At 37.6% G+C, this 20,863-nt stretch overlaps 1 protein-coding gene across 2 annotated transcripts in view; it reads right to left on the minus strand.

Annotated features, from left to right (window-relative positions):
• Positions 1-8,298: 8,298 nt before the first annotated feature.
• The window catches only part of LOC124607511 (zinc finger and BTB domain-containing protein 6-like), a 49,525-nt gene continuing 36,960 nt past the window's right edge, over positions 8,299-20,863 (minus strand). For both annotated transcript variants that reach the window (XM_047139900.1, XM_047139902.1), the window contains exon 3: positions 8,299-9,157. Coding sequence is in view for 1 of the 2 variants with exons in the window: in XM_047139902.1 (XP_046995858.1) it covers positions 9,146-9,157 (12 nt within the window). In the remaining variant the exon portion in view is untranslated. The remainder of the gene's footprint in view (positions 9,158-20,863) is intronic.

Here is a 20,863-nt window from a genome sequence, read left to right on the forward strand (position 1 = left end):
TACAGGGTGAGGCAGTGAAACAGCACGGTTTTGTAAAATCACCAACAATATATTTACAAAAATAGTATAATTATTTCAACATGAATCATAAGTACATGAGTGGAAATTAATGTTTTACCTTAAAAACAATCATTTTTTGAATATGGTGTCAGTAAGGTGGCGCCCTCGGTTCTGTACACATTGTCGAAGTCTAAGATGAAATCCGCCCATGACGTTCTGTAGCATCTGCAACAGAATGTTGTTAATATCCTACTGGATTCACTCCTACAGATCTTCTTTTGTTCTTGGTGGATTTTCCTTGAAGACTTTGCATTTAAGACAGCCCCAAAGAAAGAAGCCTGGGGTGGTCAAATCTGGCGAACAGGCAAGCCAAAGGATATCACCATTCTTGCTGATTAGCGTCCTGAAAATGCGAGTTTAAGCAAATCCATTGGGACATTATAGGTATGGCTTGTTGCACCATCTTGCTGGAAGAGTGTTTCTTCATCTAGATCATACTGATTGATTTCAGGCAGACCAAAAGTTGCCAATATGTTAGCATAACGTTCAGAGCTCACTGCTACTGTGTTACCATATTCATCTTCAAAAAAAAAAAATAGGGCCCCATGATTCCATGAGAAGATACTGCACACCAAACTGTTACTTTTTCAGAATGGAGAGGTTTGTAATGAAGACCACATGGGTTATTTACATACCAATACCGGAAGTTCTGCTTGTTGACATAGTCACTAAGGTGAAAGTGGGCTACACCACTCATCCAGGAGTTATGCACTCTTTCTCCATTTCTTCCTATAACATCAAGTATCACTTGGCAAAAGTGTATGCAATGATTGCAATCGTTAGGTTTTAGGGCTTGCATTACCTGTATTTTTTATGGAAGATAATGTAGGTCATTCTTCAAAATCCGTCTCACTGATCGATTGCTGAGACCAAATTAAGCACTGTGTTGCCTTGCTATTGTTTTCTCACTACTACCTATTTTTGTCATCGTGCTTGCAGTGGCTTCAAAGTTTTTGACCCACAGGAGGATACCTTTCCTTGATGGCACGGGAGCCCAAGGCATTAGATTAAATTCATGACGGAAAGCGTGTTGGGCACCAACCACACTATCCGTGTTTTTATAATATGCTTTTACAGAAAACATACGTTGCACACTTGACCAATGCTCCATGGCTACTGAAATTTCCACCTGGCTAGATGCTCAAAGTCATTTCCCCCACTCCCATAACCCACCCACCCGCCTGTCAGCCGGAGTCAAAATCATGCTGTTTCACTGCCTCACCCTGCATTTAATACAAAATTTAATATCTCATTCGATTCCCCTCAAAGTGATACAAACAGTACTTGTGATAAGTATTCTGTAACCTTCAAAGCTCTAGAGGCACAAGTCACACATGCTACATATGGAAAGGAAAGATCAGATGCTCAAAGTAATATTAAGAGAGAGAAGATTGAGTATGAACTGCACTGCCATAAAGCTGATGCATTCTATCAGCATAAAAGACAATCTCGACAAAGAAGCAGAAAGTTTACAAACACAAACTCGATATGTATGAATTTCCAACAAAATCTTCCATGTCCAAGCTTCGGCACCAACATTGTCTATTATAAGCGACAGCTTTCTCTATATCTATTTAACATATATCGATTCTCAGACAGTAATGCAGTGTTTTATGTTTCTCCTGAAACTATAGAGAAAAAGGTTCAAATGAAGTAGTTTCTTTATTGCATCATTATGTTACTTTGTTTCTCAATCCTCAGGTTAAAAATTTGGAAATCTTCTGTGACTCATGTGGTGCTCAAAACAAAAACTACACCCTTTTCAGGTTCATCCATTACCTTGTCCATCATGCAAAGTGATTTGATTCAATTCATGTGACATTCCCAGTAAAAGGACATTCATACCTGGAAAGTTACAAAGACATGGGCCTCATCGGAGGTAAAACAAAAGCTGAGTTCCCAAAGGACTGGCCAAACATAATTAAAGATGCGTGTGCGAAACCCATTCCTTTTCAGGTTGTTGGAGTTGATGGCTCAATGACACGTGACTGGACTGATATCTTGCAGCCAAGATACCGACCAAAATGTCCATTCCCATTGTGAATTATTAAGGAGATGAAGATAGAATGTCACCATCCAAGGCTTATCACACATCGCGACACTTACAATGTATCTTGGATCATATCAGTTGTTACTGCTCCTACTTGTATGAATGGAAGAGGAACCAGAGCTTGCAGAAGGAGAGTTTTTGTTCCCTTCTCCCTGTTACGAAGGTAGGCTGGTAAAGACTTTTAGTCACAGTAATTAAATGAAACTAGAGCATATCAGAGTGTGAAATAGCAGGGCCTGCTTTATTATAACAAATCTATTGAGATACCATGCTAATAAGAGGTCGCATGGCCAATGTTTCAGGACTGCTACCTATCACAAAGGAAAAGTGTTGTGATCTGCAAGAACTGAAGGTGTTCTGTGACACAGGGGCCTAAGAGTACTATACAAATATTTCTTTCCAGCAGTGACTTTACAAACTCTTTTTGTGTTATTTGTTTGTAATAAGTAAAAAGTGAGAAATGAAGACTGTGGGTTATAAAAACTGTGATTTATGCTGGTTACTGAAGTTATGTCCTATTAACAATATTTTTAATGTATGTGTTGTAACCATTTATTGAATAATTGGTGGTAGTTGTATTTTTAAAGATACAAAACTTGAGACATGGGCTTTTAATCATTGTAATTTACATGAGTTCAATGATAATAAAATAAAAAAAAAAACAGAATATTGATAAACAGTATTGTTCCTAAAACCTGATTAGTCATGAACATCAAAGATGAAGAATCTTTGTCAAGCAAGTTGTAGGGAAGTTTTATAGTGAAGTATCATCGCAATGTCACATTACATTGTGACTTTTACAGTGTAATCAGTGCATTATACAAAGAAATTAAAAAATAGACATTCAGATAAAAAGACATGCAAGGCCCAATTTTTAATAATATTTTCTCAACTATAAAGGAATCCTAAAGAAGAGGTCATTGAATGTACTGAATAAATTACAAAAGCATATTTCAATAACCAATGACACTATAACATTTTAAACTTTAAAATTGCTCTCCTGAAAAATCTATAAATTGGACTTAACCCCTTCTTTCACTGTGGTTTCATTTGTAAAAATGAAGTACTAACAAAATATAAACTTGGTTTTCAGAAAGACTTTCCAACAGAAAATGCTATACATGCTTTCACTGATCACATTTTTATATGCTCTGAATAACTGAACATCACCCACTCGGATATTCTGTAATCTCTTAAAGGCTTTTGACTGTGTGAAACATGAAATTCTTCTAGATAAGCTTAAGTACTCTGTTATGAGAAGGACAGTGCACAAATGGTTTAGTTCATATTTCACCGGAAGAATGCAGAAGGTTGAAATTAACAGTACAGATAGTCTGCAAAAATCAGCAGATTCCTCTAACTGGGGAGGTATCAAGAATGGTACCCCACAGGGTTCAGCCTTGGGCCCCTTATTGTTCTTAATAATGACTTGCCACTCTGTATTCATGAAGAAACAAAGCTAGTTCATTTTGCTGATAACTCATGTATAGCTATTACACCCAACAAACAAGAATTAGCTGAAGAAATTGTAAATCATGTCTTTCAGAAAAATTTTAAGTGATTCTCTGCAAATGGACTCTGAGCAAATTTTGCAAAAACACAGTATATAGAATTCTGTACATAACACCATTGATAAATATAGACTTTGAACACAAGTCTGTTGCTACGGCAGAATATTCAAAATTTTTGGGTGTGTGCATTGATGAAAAATTGAATTGGAGTGAACTGGAGGAAACACACTGATGATCTGCTGAACAGTTAGGTTCAGCTACGTATAGCTACTTATGCCATTAGCGTAATTGCAAATTTTGGTGATAAACACATCAGCAAATTAGCCTACTATGCCTATTTTCAATCAGTGCTTTCATATGGCATATTTTGGGGTAATTCATCATTAAGAGAAAAAAGTATTCATTGCACAAAAACATTTAATCAGAATAACAGCTGATGCCAGACATTTATTTAAGGAACTCGAGATTCTCACAGTTCCTTCGCAATACATATATTCACTTATGAAATTTGTTGTTAATAACCCATCCCAATTCAAATTAATAGTGAAGTGCAAAGCTACAATGCTAAATAGCATTAAAAGATTGACATATAGCCAACCACCAATTATAAACAAATTAAAAGAATTTCTGAATGACCACTCCTTCTACTCAATAAATGAATTTTTAGATATGAAGTAGTAACTCTCTCTCTCTCTCTCTCTCTCTCTCTCTCTCTCTCTGTGTGTGTGTGTGTGTGTGTGTGTGTGTGTGTGTTTAGCCCATGTTCCTAGGAACTGAGCAACAAGGCATCCCCACCCCACCCCTCCACTGCCCGAAACTACCAGCGTACTGTGATTCTGGATCATTCTAAATTGCAACTATTTGTAATGAATTCCTCTGTCCTGTTGTTGGAATTTTGCAGGTTATATCCTACACTTTTAAGGCATTAGAACCTTCGACAAATGATACTATTGTCAGTTTCAAAATGTAATGGTATCTTTGAGAGCTTAAGTGGAGCTTATACAGTTATTTTTCTCAGGCAAAAGCCTGAAAGGCAGTGGAACATTAAGGAATTGTTGATAATGCTTGCACTATATGCAACCACAGAAAGGTAAATTGGTGTTTCCCTACAGAAGATTACCTACAATGAAACCCATATCTGATTCCATAATGTTCTGGAATACCTGAATAACATAAACAAACCTGTTGGTATATTTGTTGACCTTGCCAAGGTCCCTGATTACGTGGCACACAAAATTTCACTTGGGAAACTAACTAGTGGTATACATCTTGTGTGGATAGAGATTTACTCTTGTAAGAGAATCACATTGACACAATGCACCACAAAAATACCAATCATTGAGTGAGGAGACAAAAATGGAGAGTCCTGCCATGTAAAGTATTGTGTGTGATCATGTTCCTAATACACAGAAATGGCCTTTCAGCAACTTCAAACGATTGATCAACAACTACACTGGTATCCAAAATTAAAGCAACAAACAGAAATTCTGCAAGTTTGAGTTTATTTTGCCACAAAACAGTGTAAACAGATGATATTAAAGTAAAAACAATGTAAAGAACACAGAATGTAAACAACTACAACTTGCGTAACGGTAGACAAAAATGTTCTTCGTTTTCTTCAACTTAACAGATTTGCATGCACATTACGCACTTGTCAATGTGCTCAGCGTCAGAAGTAATCACCTCTGGCAAGTCTTGGAGAGTGGTTGGTGGATGCTGATGTGATACAACCTGTCTTCCTAGTGCATCCCCGATATGCTCTTTGGGATTCCAATCAGGAGAGCAAGCAGGCCGTGCCATGCATGCAGTATCTTCCATTTCCTAGAAAACATCAACCACCCATGCTCTATTAGATCAAGCATTATCGTCCATCAATGGAATGTTCGGGTCCTCACCACCTAGCAACAGCTGCATGTGAGGTCCGAAGATCTCATCGCAATACCTACGGTAGTTAAACCTTACTGATTCACCCATACAATTTCATGAAGAGGTATTCGAGTGGTCAACATAATCCCTGCCCACACTTTCTTGATAGCAGTCTCTTTCCACAATGTTTGGATTCTGAAATCATTTTCCACCCTTCCTCCAGGTGCGAACACATCGAGAATCACTCTCCAGATCAAATCACGACCCATCTGCAAAAAGAACATTGGCCCACTGTCCAACCGTCTAGGTGCCATGATGACAACTCAACTCTAGACGTTCCCTTCTGTTAAGACACATCAGAGGTATACATACAGAAGGTCTCCAACAATAAAGGCTACTCTGCTGAAGCCTTCTGTACACTATTTGTCTCAAAACAACACATCCAGTGAATGCTGTGAGGTCAGATGCCAGCTGCCATGCAGTACTAAGGCAGTACCATTGTGCCCTTACGACCTAACAACGGTCCTCTCTTTTTGACAGCACATGTGGTCGGCCCTGTCTTCGGGATACTGTTTGAGTCTCTATAAATCGTTGCCACATCTGAGAAACAACAGAGTGTTCACATTAAGCCTTCAGGCCACATCAGTTTACGACTGTTTTGCTTTCATTATTCCTATGGCCCTTCACCACAGAGAGTCTGGTATGCATCTTCTTTGTGCCATACTGCACTATCTGTGACTGTATACACAGCAATTGTGGATGTGGCACTACCCGGAAAACACTACCCCATTTTATAGGTGCCCTTATGTCATAAATGACATGGTCTTCCATTGACTAGAATGCAATCTTCCATGCAGAACACGACTGTACAGGTATCTGTTGACACTTTGTATGATTATACCGTGAATTAGACACAACAAGGGGAAATAGTGGTTTGTTGCTTTAATTTTGGACAACACTGTGTTATGTTTGCTGATGACATAAACATACTAATCAGAAGGCCTTAACTCGTCCAGACACAATCCAGATAATAACTAAACAGACCTACAAAGACTCACGTAAAATAACAACACAATGGCTGGCCACTGCTTAACCCCATCAGGTGAAATTCTAAGTATTTCTAAGTATAGGTTGACTCTTACACAGACGATTACAGCAACCAGCCACTTTTTACAATGCTCTTTATTTATTTAAACAGTGCTGTTACCAATTTCGCACCACAGTGCTGTGACAAATTTCAAACCAACAGGTTCATCTTCAGATGGCTAGTTCACATTTTACATAACATTTCGTGTTTTGATTCCCCACCTGATGAAACTTCCATGGGGTGGCAATGCCAATGAAGAATCCGCACCACTACATTCCAGTGTATGTTGCTTATCATCTTGCAGCATCGAAAACTGTATAATGCACTTTTTGTGTGTGTGTGTGTGTGTGTGTGTGTGTGTGTGTGTATATGCACACACACACACACACACACACACACACACACACACACACACACACACACCACTTACACTCTGAGAAGTTTCATCACATGGAGGTATGTATACAAAGATGGCGATATGTAATACTCTTTGTTGGCATCACCACCCCAAGGAAGGTTCGTCAGGTGGGGAGACAAGACACAAAATGTACTGTAAAATGCGAACTAGCCATCCGCAGATGAACCAATCAGTTCAAAACTAGTAACGGTGCTGATTACATAAATAAACAGCATTGTAAAATGTGGCAGGTTTCTGTAATCTTCAGTGTAAGAGTCAACCTATATTTTGTACACAGCCACAAGCTCAAAATGTCAGTTTTTGACAAAATAGCAGAAATTCTACGTACTTACAAATAAAACCTTGAAAATAGAGAAAAAGACTGTTCCTAGGTTTCGTACTTGTGTCTTCCTTTCTCAGGGAGAAAAGAGGATTGGTTAGGATTGGATAAACAAGCTTGGAAAGGGAGGGCAGATCATTTACCAATCAGGTTAAAAGGTACTCACCACAAATCTGGTTCCTCTCAACCTGTTGTTTGAGTGACCTCTCCCTCCTTTCCAAACTTCATTTATGTGCTGACTGAGTTACATCAGTATCACCTTAATTCCTGTGACATAGCAAAAGTCTCACCAGATTGTGGCGGCAGCTGGAGACTATAGTACAACTAAAATGTGATGTGATTAGTAATACAAAAATGCTTTACTGTGTGATCCAAAATATATTAATGCCAATTTTTCTCAGCCCATTTCTTAATTAACACTTGGCCAGGAACCTTAACAATGGAACATTTAAAGCACAACTAAGTGCAAGTTGTTATCGCTTCTTGTTCCAGCTGATAAAGTTCCACACATTAGGGAAATCACAGAAACTGACAGTGCCTGTATGCCACTGTTACTGGGTCATAAAGTTCAAGTAATCTAGCTGCTTATTCCCTTTTTTATTGGAACATGGCACCACAGATCCAAAGAAGACTTCAGCAATAACTTAAGTGTTGGCCGGGTTGCAAAACCTTTTGCATGAGGATTCACCGTGTGTGTACATGAATTATGTAACAAGTATTATAACAAGGAAATGAAAGAAACTATTTAGAAGACCAATGTACTGGTAACTGAAAAGTTGACTTATCTTCATATAACAGCATGTCAGAAATCAGGCATTAGTACACTGCTATTTACACAGTTAAAATTAATCCGTAACTTGCAGTGATACAAAAATATTGGTTTAACACAATTGCTTTTCTAATCAAACACAAATATTCACAGTTACACATAAATATCACAACAGAAGTTCATCAAATAACAAATTATTTTATTTAAAAAAAGCAACTACCTATTACAAACTGAATCTCACATGAAGTTTGTTATCACATGAAAAGATTTAACATTATTCAGAGTAAATGATGTGCAATGCTTAGACATACATATAAAAGCTTGACACATAACAGGACTGATGTTGATTTGGACAACACATTCAACTTAAGCTCTGAAACAAAATATTCATGTGTAACCAGTTATGTTATGTATTCACTGAGATCCAGATATATAACTCCCAACTTGTCTTAATAGTTTTGTAACCATCACTATGTTCAGGAACCTGACAAAAATTTGGCACTATGCTCACTAATGTGTAACTAATCCTTCACCAGAGAGAGATCTTTGCCAATTGTCTGAAAGACATTGCTGAATGAAAGCATCACTCATGCATGCAGTTCTTAACTTACAATTGGAAGCACAATCATTCACCAACACAATCCAACAAACAAACCAACCAACCAATGAACCAATTAGATTAATCTTCCATTACCACTGCCTTACACGAAAATATAAATCTCATGAGTCTTCACAAAGGTACAAATATTATGGAAGATACAGAGAATACTTTCTGACATTCTAACAACTAAATACTCTCCCTCATGTGTAAAGTCCTAATGTGCACTTCCATATTATCCTTACGCTTCCACCGTGTCTGGCAATACGGACAACTGAACATCGGTGCCACACCACACTCAAACTTGAGGTGTCGCATAAGGTTACCCTTGTTACCGTAAACTTTTCCACACCGTGGGCAACAGTTTTGTGCAATTTGCATATGAAAGTCACTATTTTCCTGCTTCAGGGCCTTGCTGGAGAAAACTGCTGGTGAGATGTATTTCACACTCACATTACCAATTCTTTTCATCCAGTGATCTAAAATAGCACAAAATAATGGTGTTTTAATTAGTAGTACGCAGAAATTTTATCTGTTGCAGTACACAAATATTTCTTCACATTGTGCTCTACAAGAGGAAAAGTCACAAAAAATGAGTACCAACATGTTAAATTCAATAGAATACATGGAATAATAAAGAAAGACCTAACAAACTCGTGACATAAAATGATAGTATTTTAAAAGTAAGTAATTTCTCTAATATTAAATTTTAACAGAATCAGATTATGAGATTGAAATATAGGTATTATTGCCTCTGATAAGCAATACATGGCCAACTGGAAATACAAGTTAATTGCTGATTCTAGTCATATACACAGTAGAGCATCTCAAGGAAAGACTTGAGGAAAATTCTTGAGCTCATTACCTTGAAAGTGAAGAAAATTATTTATCTGATTAATGGCTGAAGTATGAACTTCCAAGCAGCCAGCAGTGCATTTACACAAAAGGAAGCTTCTGACCAAAAAGGAGGAAAGACACAGTGGATGCAGACACCAAACTGTTAAAGGTAAAAATGCTGCTTATTTTAAGAAGTCTTTTACAATGTTCACAATGTCTGGTATAAAGTAACAGAAAATGTTAAAGATGGCTAATTCCCACAAACACATTTGAGTGAACTTCATCATTCCATATGCTATTGAATAAAAAATACATACCCCTGCTAAATACAATATTAAAATTCAAGAATTAAATTATAAGTAACATCTCTTTAACTTAATTATGAAAGTTATTTACAAGAGAATAATATCTGAGAATTAAGAGAGGAATTATCCTTTCTTTCTAAAACTTGTTCTAGTGATCCTGTTGTGATGTTTACACTTCACTGCATATATTTTCTACAGGAAGATCATTTAGAAAAATTTACCCTGGCGCACTAGAGGGATTCTAAGGTCACACAGCTATGTACTATGTAAAAGGAGTTTCTATCAATTGAGAATTACAGAGTTTGTCAAATTTTGACAGTACGTAAATAATGTAGAGGATCATAACACTATTCCACAATGGAAAACTTGGAATATCTCGGATGTGAAGAAAAAGCAACATTACATAACACTGGATTCACATACATTTCGTGAGAACTTTTATTACTGAAGTCAAAACCATACAGGTAAAGTGGCATAGTGAGGAATGACTGGAAGATCAGGGTGTTTCACTGAATCAGCTCTGCAATAGTAACAATACATACAGTGGAAGACTTGCACTGTATGCCATGAAGCAGCGGCATGTTTAAAATTTTGTGGTTACTACAATTCACCTGTTGTAGGTAGAGTTCTGTGTTAGTAGTGAGCACTTAATTGCATCTGGTGTTTAAACTTAGTCAGCTCAGTGTCTTAAATAATTCAGGTTAAATAGCTTCTCAAATGACATAGTGGACTAGGCTCCATCTACACTTGAACCAAAATCATGTGAGCTAACTATAACTGTGACATGCACATCGGTAGGTGAGTAGTGCTACTGGTTTTCTATAAATTGACTCTTTTGAACTGAGATAAGACACAATATACAATTTTGTAATTTACAAGGCCTCACCATGTACTTACCAATAATGCATGAAGAAAAATTGATGATTGAAACACAATATACTAAATTCTTGATGGCCACATTGATAAGAAACTGAACTGGAAGTCACATCTATTGATCTTACGCGTTTGAACTCTGCAGCATTTGGATTATAGATGATGTAGTGGATTATAGTGTTGAAAATCTCAAAACATGACCTTATTTGTCCTATTTTAATTATGGCTTCATATTCTGGGCTAACTCTTAATTGTGAAAGAAACAGTTTCGTCAACAGAAGTTTATACCAATTTCTGATGTGCACAACACAACCTCTTGTAATAAGCTGTATAAAGTGTAGTATACTGACAACAGCCTCACAGTATATTCACACCCTTGTAACACAAGTTGTCAACAAAAGTAACATTCATCAATATAATACTAGAAAAAGACATGACCAACACTATCAATCACTCAGTTTTATTGTACTACAAAAAAGTGTCATTCATTCATTCATGAAAATATTTGACCATATATCCAGTGATGTGAAGAATGTAACACACAATAAAATTAATTTAAAACACAGACTGACATCATATTTGCTTGATTTTAAGTTCTACTCTATTGAAGAATTTCTGAATGTGTAGTACTGGGCATGGCTGCACATACTGCTGCACACAGATCACCATTAAAAAGATAAAAAAAACTGCCAAAACAGTTTGCTTAAGAACAATGTTAAAGATATTCACATTGATGTAGATGTAAATGAAGATGTCAGCACATTGTAATATTTTCATTAAGAAAGTGTAGTATAATTTTAAAATAACTGACTCATTCTACAGCACAGCGAGATGTCACAATTACTGTATTAACTAAATGAAACACTCTTTTAGCCTTTTTTACAAACTAAGAAGCTAAAAAAGTGTTTTGTTTGGTTAATACAATATTTCACTAAGAACCAACAGTTGAATCAATTAAAATGATCACAATTATGATCACTGTAACATAAAAATATCTAAGTAGCTAACTAACCTACAGCTCTTTCATGTTTGCCAATTTACTGGCAGAAACCAGAAGTTGATGCATTTTTTAACAGTAAAGTTTATACCAGACATATACTCACAAAAAAAGTTTCAATGACTGAACCAGTTTCGACCTAGCAGTCATTTTCAATAGCCCACGAATAACCCTCGGCCTATGAAGATGTCAAAAATTAACCGAGAATCTCCATCTGCGTGAGGCACCTTCCAGTTACTCTGTTTCACGGGTTACTGAAAATTATTGTTAAGCTGAATTTAGCTCATGCATAGAAATATTTTGTAAGGATCTTTGACTACAACGAACTTTATTGGGAACCTGGGATTAGCTGAGTATCAACCAATATGGATGAAGCACATTGATCGCTCAATGCAATAGTGTGTAGCATGGCTACAAACTAAGTACAACCACCACCTGTGTGAAATGAGATTTTAATGTTTGCTGATGATACAAGCATACTAATTAAGGATCGAAACTCAACTGTACCAGATACAGCTCAGTTGATGACTGAGAGATACGTGTAACAAGTTCCCAGTTCAAATCTTTATCTCACAAAGACCGTTTTATGCATATGACCTGCTGGCACCAGAAGTAGACATTAATGGCCATACACTAAATTCGTTGGAGACCAGTTGGAAAACAACTTAAAGTGGAGTCAACACAAATAAAATAATGTAGTTCTGTTCAACAGTTTTTGTCAGAAGCAGATCTACAATGTGTTGAACTACAGGTATTTTTTATTTTGTATTTTTACACGCACTGTTTTATTACAGAATTAACTTCCGGAGCAATGTATGAAAAGTAAACAGAATATTTATTGAGTAAAAGTGAGTAATTAGAAAATTATGTAGGTTAATAGCTGCACATTTTGTAGAGATAGTTTTAACAATTTTGCAATCCTTATATTCATTTCCCAGTATATACACACTTCACGCTTTCTGTTGCTAACAATAAAAATCAATTTCAATTGAATTATGATTTACACCAGCACAATACAAGACTCAAAAATAATTTTCATGTTGACTTTGCCTCCTTGTATAGTGCACGGAGCAAGGTTATGTACTTCGGGACAAAGGAATTGGAAGTTGGATAATCCTTCTACTAATTGTCTAGAGAGAGCCACATTGTAAGTAGAGTGTCTATTGTAAAGCTGTCTGACAAGTAGAAAAGTACTGTGAACAGACCTCTTGTTTTTCAGTCATAAGTAACTACAATGCCAGAATAAAATGGAACACCCTCAATGACTGTGTCCAGTAGCACCAGAGTATAAAACACGCACGGTTGTAGTGTTACTGGATTATTTGCCACAATAATCGGTGGTCAGGCAGCACTAAGTCTTTGACTTTGCAGGCAGTAATTGTGCTGGGTTTAGAGGTGAACAGTGTTTGTAACATTCATTCTAGGGTCCAACCATACCCAACCAATGAGTAAGTACTCCTGTTGAACAGCTTCAGCCATTTGAACAGGGTTGCACAGTGCACCTGCGGGAAGCTGGATGGACATATCGACAGATTGCTGGACATCTTGGGCACAGTGTACCAGTGGCTAGTCATTGCTTTCAACAGTGGTCAGTGGAGCATTTCCACACCTGTAGACTGATTTCCTCATAACACAGACACAAGTCAAAATTGACACATTGTGCAAGCGGTGGTGGCCTACCAAATATTGTCTGGGAAAGAAATATGGGCACATTTTGCACCTACTGTGTCACCAGGGATCACTGGGAACCATTTGCTTGCAGCAGGATTCAGATGACGGCTGGGCTACCACTGACACCACACCACCACCGAGCATGGATACCATGATACTATGGTGTTGTGAAAGAGTTGATTGGAGAGTGGAATGGCACTCTGTTGTCTTCAGTGATGAGAGTGGTTTCTGTCTGTATACGAGTGATTGATGTATATGTTTATGGCACGGACTTGATGAGCTGGAGATTCCACAGTGCATTCAACCACAACACACAGGCCCCATCGCAGGCTTCGCAGCTATTAGTTACAGTACACGGTCACATTTGGTGTTTCTGCACAGTAAAGTAACCAGTGCCCACTACACTGCAGAGGGTGTTATCCCCACGCCTTTCCTGTGGCAGGAAGGAGATGTACTTTTTCAGTACGACAGTTTGTGTCCACGTATGGGCTGCTGCAACACAATGTGTTCTTCAAGGTATCAACTAAACATCTGTGGGACATAATGAAATGAGAACTTAACTGTTTCCCATGGCCCGTAAGAACCATTGTCAAATTACAACAAAAAGCACATGATGCTTGGGACAATCTATTCCAGGCTGCCATTTGTTGATGTAACCAAGTAAATATTAAGCTGCCAGTAGAAGATAAATACCAGTCATTTAACAGAACTGAAGAAACAACTGTTCTATTGAAAGAACTGGCTTTGCTTGTAATGTACTAGGTTACATTTAGTAGTCATAAACAAAAATACCATTAAGCAGCAAAGTGATAATTTATGATCAGTACAATGTACAGTTAAGTTTCTACATATCACTTGTCTTTTGTTATCATATATCTTGACTCATTGCACATGAACATTCTCCCTGTAGCTGACATCTACAGAACGTGATGAATGAATTATATTTTATTAAGAAGCTGTCAATAGAAGTTTGCATTCACATTGCCTGAATCATGTATGACAATATTTGTGAATTATGTTCCAGGTAAGAGCTCAAATTAATCATGTGTTAACCTACATGTTGTCTAAGTTGTTGAAGTGGGAAAGACACAAGACTCTTCACAAGCTTTTGGCTGAACTCTACTCTACCGCTGTTAAGAGATACGTTTGTCTTGTAGCTACTGGAATCACAGCAGTACTGCAGAAGCGACGTTAGATGTGTGTAGCCACAATGCTGTTTTGTTTTACATACAATGCTGCCACTTTAACTTTCTGAAAGTTCATTTCCAATATGTGCAGTTCCATGTGCCTCAGTCTTTATGGATAGTGTTACCTGGAGTTTTGACTTTAAATGGCATTTTTTTAGAGTCAACCCCAGGAGCAAATCACACATGCGACGATGAAAGCATCACCAAATACAAATATGTGGCATTTTTGTGGCATGTGGAGCCACAATGGAGTTCTCAGAACAGCACAGCCATGCGTGTTTGAAGAACATTTTGTGGCTCTGTGTTGTGCTGTCCCGGGCACAGAACTTGATTCTTTATGACAGGAGACTGTTTGGCTGTGTGAAGGGATTGTTGAATAATACCCATCATCTTGGCTAAGATCACTAAATCACACCAAACTAGCAATTCTGACACAGCAGTAGCCAAACTGAATCCTAGTGGCAGAAGACCTTTTCTTCATCACAGTTTTGATAGTATGTTAAAGATAGCTGAAGGAATCCAATCATAGAGTTGCATGTCAATAGTGTCAGTAAATTCTACTTTGGGGATAGCTGCTATGTTGTAGAGAGAGCATTTCACCACCATTAAAACTTCAGGATGTCACACAACTGTGATATTGTCGGATCTTGAACTGATCATTTACAAGATGGTCGAGCTCAGGAAAGGCAAGGGCCACTGTATCCAACTATCTGATCACAGCCAGATGTTGAGTGCTCAGCACAGGTGACGTGCCATATATGGGGTCATTCAGGAACTGTGTTTTTCACATGTTGGTTCATCAAAAGTAGATCATGAATATGTTGATCTGGGGAAATTCCTTTGGCCACAGTCAACTGCTGAGGGTTACAACAAATTGATGAAAGGAGGAGGCACTGAATGTCACAGATTGCAAAAGTAGATACACAGTTTTTGTTACAAAAGCAGGAACATCACTAATGGCCACTAGAATCACAGAAAAAGATCTAGAGATATGAGTTGCTGTGCATGATACAATACAGAGTACAAGAATGTCAAAAACCCTATGTGGCATGTAACCTGCTGCTTATAGGTCTCTGTTCAGGCAATTACTGAAGGTACGGTGATGTGGAGGTTGTTTAGATGGAATGAAATGGAGTCACTAACACATCTGCTTTAGTCTCCCATTGTTTTAGTCTCCCATGAGCAGACCATACAGTAATTTAATGTTCAATCACACACATACATTTCTTTGCTGAACTCTACTGACCTAAGTGCCATCAATCCTTCTGTCTTTTTCCTCTCCCTCCTCTGTCACCTACAGGCACCTGTCCCTTTGGAAAGACAGTACACCATGCCACTGCATACAAATTATGTCAGAATTTCCACAGTCATCAAGGTGCTAGCATGGCCCTTTAGATCATCTGAACTCAGTACCCTTGGATTTATCTGAGATACCACTGCCTTTACACAACTTCAACCAGACTCTGCAAGATGTGGGAAGCAGTTCAGCCGTCATGAATTAGGTTGATTTCCCAATGGTTTCAGTCTGGAGTTCATACTATTGCAAAGACTATCTATCAATGTCTAAGTCAGTTGCTCATGATGGAAGGCACTTAACAGTATATAATGCTATGAAGGTGTAAAATACAGTTATCCGCAATCCTCCAGTCAGATAGGTCATTAAACTTGAACTTGATGGTTTCTTGGTACTGTCTAGGAAGCTACATGTGCTATGTTAAGCAGTACACCACTAATACTGTATTTGAACATTACAGGACTATTTTTCCTTTTCATTTGATTAACCTACGTTTTACTACAGTTAGTAAGCTGCCGTTCACAACGCCAAATAGAAATTTCATTTAAGTCACCCCATATCCTATTACAGTCACTCACCAACCACATTTTCCTTTACACTACAGTGTCACATAAAAACTATCACAGATTGCTGCTCACCCTGTATCAGGACATGTAACAACAAGAGGAGCGCTATCACACTTCCTTGTGTCACTCCTGACAATACTCTTGTCTCTGATAAAACACTCGCCATCCAGGACAGTGCATTGGTTTCTATCACTTAGGAAGTCTTGAGTCACTCACATATGTGGGAACTATTCTGTACGCTTGGACCTTCATTCACTGTCTACAGTGTGGCACAGTGTCAAATGCTTCCTGGATGTCTAAGAATATGGAATCCACTGGTTGCCCTTCGTCCATGGTTCACAGGATATTGTGCAAGAAAAGAGCAAACTGATCCTTGCATGAGCAATGATTTCTAAATACACGCTGATTTGTGTACAGAAGCTTTTCTGTCTCAAGAAAGTTTCTTATACTTGAAATTATAATATGCTCAAGAATTCTGTAACAAACTGATATAGAGATATTTATCTGTAATATTGCAGGTCTCATTTGGAATTTTGCACTAACCAAGAGATTTGCAATAAATGTTTAATGCACTAATTTGGTATATACTTCTCCATAGTACAATTTACAGTCACATGTTTCTCTTGATGGGATATCCACAACTGTTGATATTCATCATCAATGAAAAAATCCATTACAGTTGTAACTAAAAAGGAAAGCACAACCCAGAATCAGGACCCATGTCCTATCTTGAGGAGCATTTACAAAATTATATATCAATAACACTTATCCACATTGTTAATATAGGAGAAGCTAAACAGAACCAACACAAATTCTTAAAAACAAACCCTGTACAAACATTACTATGTGAGTATATACCAGATGCATAACTGGGGTTAAAATATTTCAAAATAGTGGCCAGTCGCAAACTTAACTCAGAGGGTTACACTGTGTTTTCACACTTGCCTGCCAGCACACAGTCTATATAATTCACTTTTTTTGGACATTTCAACGTTCAAATGACCACCTATCTACCTTCTTGCAGATCTGTGTGTTGCACACCCTTAAGCCCGAACCATAGTAAGTTTTGTAATGGGGATAAAGGATGTTGGGCCTTTAATACTTTATATTTGATTCCATTTAACAGTAGTTCCACTCTTTTAATTGGCGACCTTTGTGCTTTTATGTAGCTCCTCCTCTATGAGAGACTCTCTCATATGCCTAGTATTCAAGAGGATATCACATTTCATGCCATATACCAGGGATGCACTATTTTGCATCCTTTACAGACTCACACTTTAATGTATGTACAGGAGTTTTTTCTCTAAGAATTTCTGTTGGTTCTGTTTAGCTTTTCTTTCATTAACAATGAGGACAGGTGTTATGCAGATGCAACTAAAGATAGGAAACAGGTCCTGAAATCAGGCTGCGCTTTTCTTCTTACAAATAAATACTTTTTACCACTGTAGTGGATTTTATAACTGACGAATTTAGAATCAGTTTAGACTTGGCCCACAATTCCTCTATGTCGATCATGTAGGAATTAAAGGCTGTCCATTCACTGTGTAAGTAGAATGCTAACAACTGTGTATCTGCTCTCTACAGCATGAAAACACTCTGGCCTTTTTGCTGGATTTATTAACTTTACTAATGTCACTATGAAGAAACCATTATCACTGATCCCTATCTCTACACTGGCACTGTCAATAAGGTCATACCTATTTTTCGCTACAATGTCTCAAGCATATCCATAGTGTGTGGTTGTCGAACTAGCTGCTAAAGAGAGTTTCAAAAAATGTATTCAGAATTACTTCTTAGCATTATCTGTGCATACCATCTGTAATGAATCCATGGATATTCCAGTCTATATTAGATAGGTTAAAATCACCTCCAACTAGTCTTACAAGACTGAGGTACTTCCGTGAGTCTACATTTTCTTTGAATGATTCTACAACTGTTACAGTGGAATCAGGTAGCTGACACAAACATCCACTGACAACTTAAGTTCACCTAGACCAGTTACTCACATCCAGATAACATCACAATTAAAGTAAATTTCGACTTTGATAGAAACAATATTTTTGTTGAGTGTAATGAACACTCATCTTATTATGACAACTAACCTGTCTTTTTAATATACTTTCCATAACTAATTAAATATTTTGGAGCTTTCTACTTTGGGATTCATCCATTTCTCATTTTCAAGTATAATTTGAGCAAGACAGCTTTCCCAGAAGGCAATAAATTCAAGGACTGGATTACAAATGCTTCGACAATTTACTTTCAAAATTTTGATATTTTAAATACCTTTACTTTTGTAGGAAATCTGATTTCAGTCTGAGCGACAAGCATTCATGAGAGGAACTCAAACTATCGTCTAGCCTAAAGAACCTCAATGTGCACTCCACAAGTACTGTCTTTACTGCACTCCTGACTTATGAAGGGCAATCTATAATTCTCCCATAACACATATAAAGAAATCTGCAGCAACACCTCATAGAATCGATGAAGCCTCTGGTTGACATCCTTGTCAATTATGTGTCTGCTACTGCAAATTGTAAGTTTTGATTGCACCCCAAGAGCAAGGCCAGCAGTCTTCACCACTTCCACCAGCTATCCATACGAACTTAGATGGCCTTAGAACCCAAGTGGCAGGATTCACTGCTGCTGATATGAGTCAAACTTCAAGATGGCTGCACCCTGCACCCTCAATAGCCACAAGCAAGGCTTACACCACATCTTGGATGAGCCCAATTCCCTGACAGACATTCCAGGCGCACACTGGACTTCTTTCCCGCTCCAGATGCTATTTACCTGATGGGCTCCATAATAACTCTAACATCAGAGCTCCTGATAACTAACAAACCCCTCCCCCAGTATGTCTATTCAGATCTTGTTGAAGGAGCAGCCAGTTGTCCACTCATAGGCAAAAGGGCAAGTCTGAGACCAGTCCTCATATTCATCCTTCACCTCAAGTGATGCGAATCCATTGCCAATTGTCACTCACTCAGTGGTCAGCATGGTTCTCCTGCATCAGAAACGCTGGAAGGTGCCTTGGTATTACTGCCATTTAATTGTAACGTAATATCAATTGCAAAAAAATTTCCCATGTGATTATAAGGAGATTAATGCCAATAAGCTCACTAGAAAACACTGCATGCAGTAATTTTAATCCTGCAAGAAAATAGTGATGTTAATATAACACCACTTTGTAAATTCTACATATCCCATAGTGAAAGTAAATTATCTGCTTGTTGCAGAGAAGTAAACAAAGTAACACTAATCATTTAACAGTAGAAGGTGCACTGTTTTGAAACTTCACACCAGATTAAACCCGTGCAGCACACTGAGACTGGGAACCTTACTTTTTGTACACAACACTTTTATGCTCTAAGCTATACACACAAGTCTGTCAGCCCTTTATTGAACTTTAAGTCAGCGAGTACCTATCCCCTACTCTCTAAACTTCACAAGTCAAAGTTTTAACTAGCTAGAAAATTTCAAAACTGTACACATTCCACCGTAGAGTAAAAGATGCACTATGGGAAAAAACCGTAAGCTGTGGATAAGTCATTTCCCGATAATATCCTTTTATTTCAAGAGTGCTAGTCCCAGAGGGTATAAAGAACAACTTATGTGAAGATTGGAAAGTAAGAAGGGGTACACGTAAAATTAAAGCTGAGAGAACGGATAATTGTTATGCCTCAATAGCAAGATTCTGTGTTCGAGTCCCAGTCTGAGACACAGTTTTAATGTGCCAGGAATTTTTAGATAATAATGTTATTAAAGTTGAAGTTCCCACAATGTTCATAGTTATAAAATTTTCTATGGCATGGTGTGTAAAAATTAAATATTAAAATCCAGTTATCATGACTAATATAATTCATCACTATCATATAACTTGAAAAACTCATCGTAATCAGCTAGCTGGTACAATAGCTCTCTCTCTCTCTCTCTCTCTCTCTCTCTCTCTCTCTCTCTCTCTCTCCCTCTCTCTCAATTTTGAAAAAGGACAGGTAATCAGAGCACAACTTCTTCATAATTATCTTGCATTAAAGGAAACAGGAATAACACAATCACAACTTTCTAATGCTTACCAGACATACCTAGCATACTTCTGCAACGTTCTCCTTGTGCTGTTACTGTGCTTTTATAGCTACATGCTTGCAAATTCAGTACTTTAAAAATAGTCCTGTCATTTTTTGTGACATGTGATGGATAAGTGTCTCCACTTTCTTTACTTTTTACATTTTGCAGGCCATTCTGACATAATAATTACTATGATTTTCCTTAATTGCCATAAGATTACTTCTGTATGCATTTTATGTATGCATTTAAAGCTCAGATAGAATGTCTTACAAGCCAAGCTAAGATATGTGATTTTACTATTGACTTTAATTGCTTTTCTCACAGTGTATGTGTCTATTGTGGATGTGAAACAGGGACTATTCACTGGTAAGAATTACAAATACCCAC

Source organism: Schistocerca americana, chromosome 3 (assembly GCF_021461395.2).
Source record: "Schistocerca americana isolate TAMUIC-IGC-003095 chromosome 3, iqSchAmer2.1, whole genome shotgun sequence".
Classification (NCBI taxonomy): domain Eukaryota; kingdom Metazoa; phylum Arthropoda; class Insecta; order Orthoptera; family Acrididae; genus Schistocerca; species Schistocerca americana.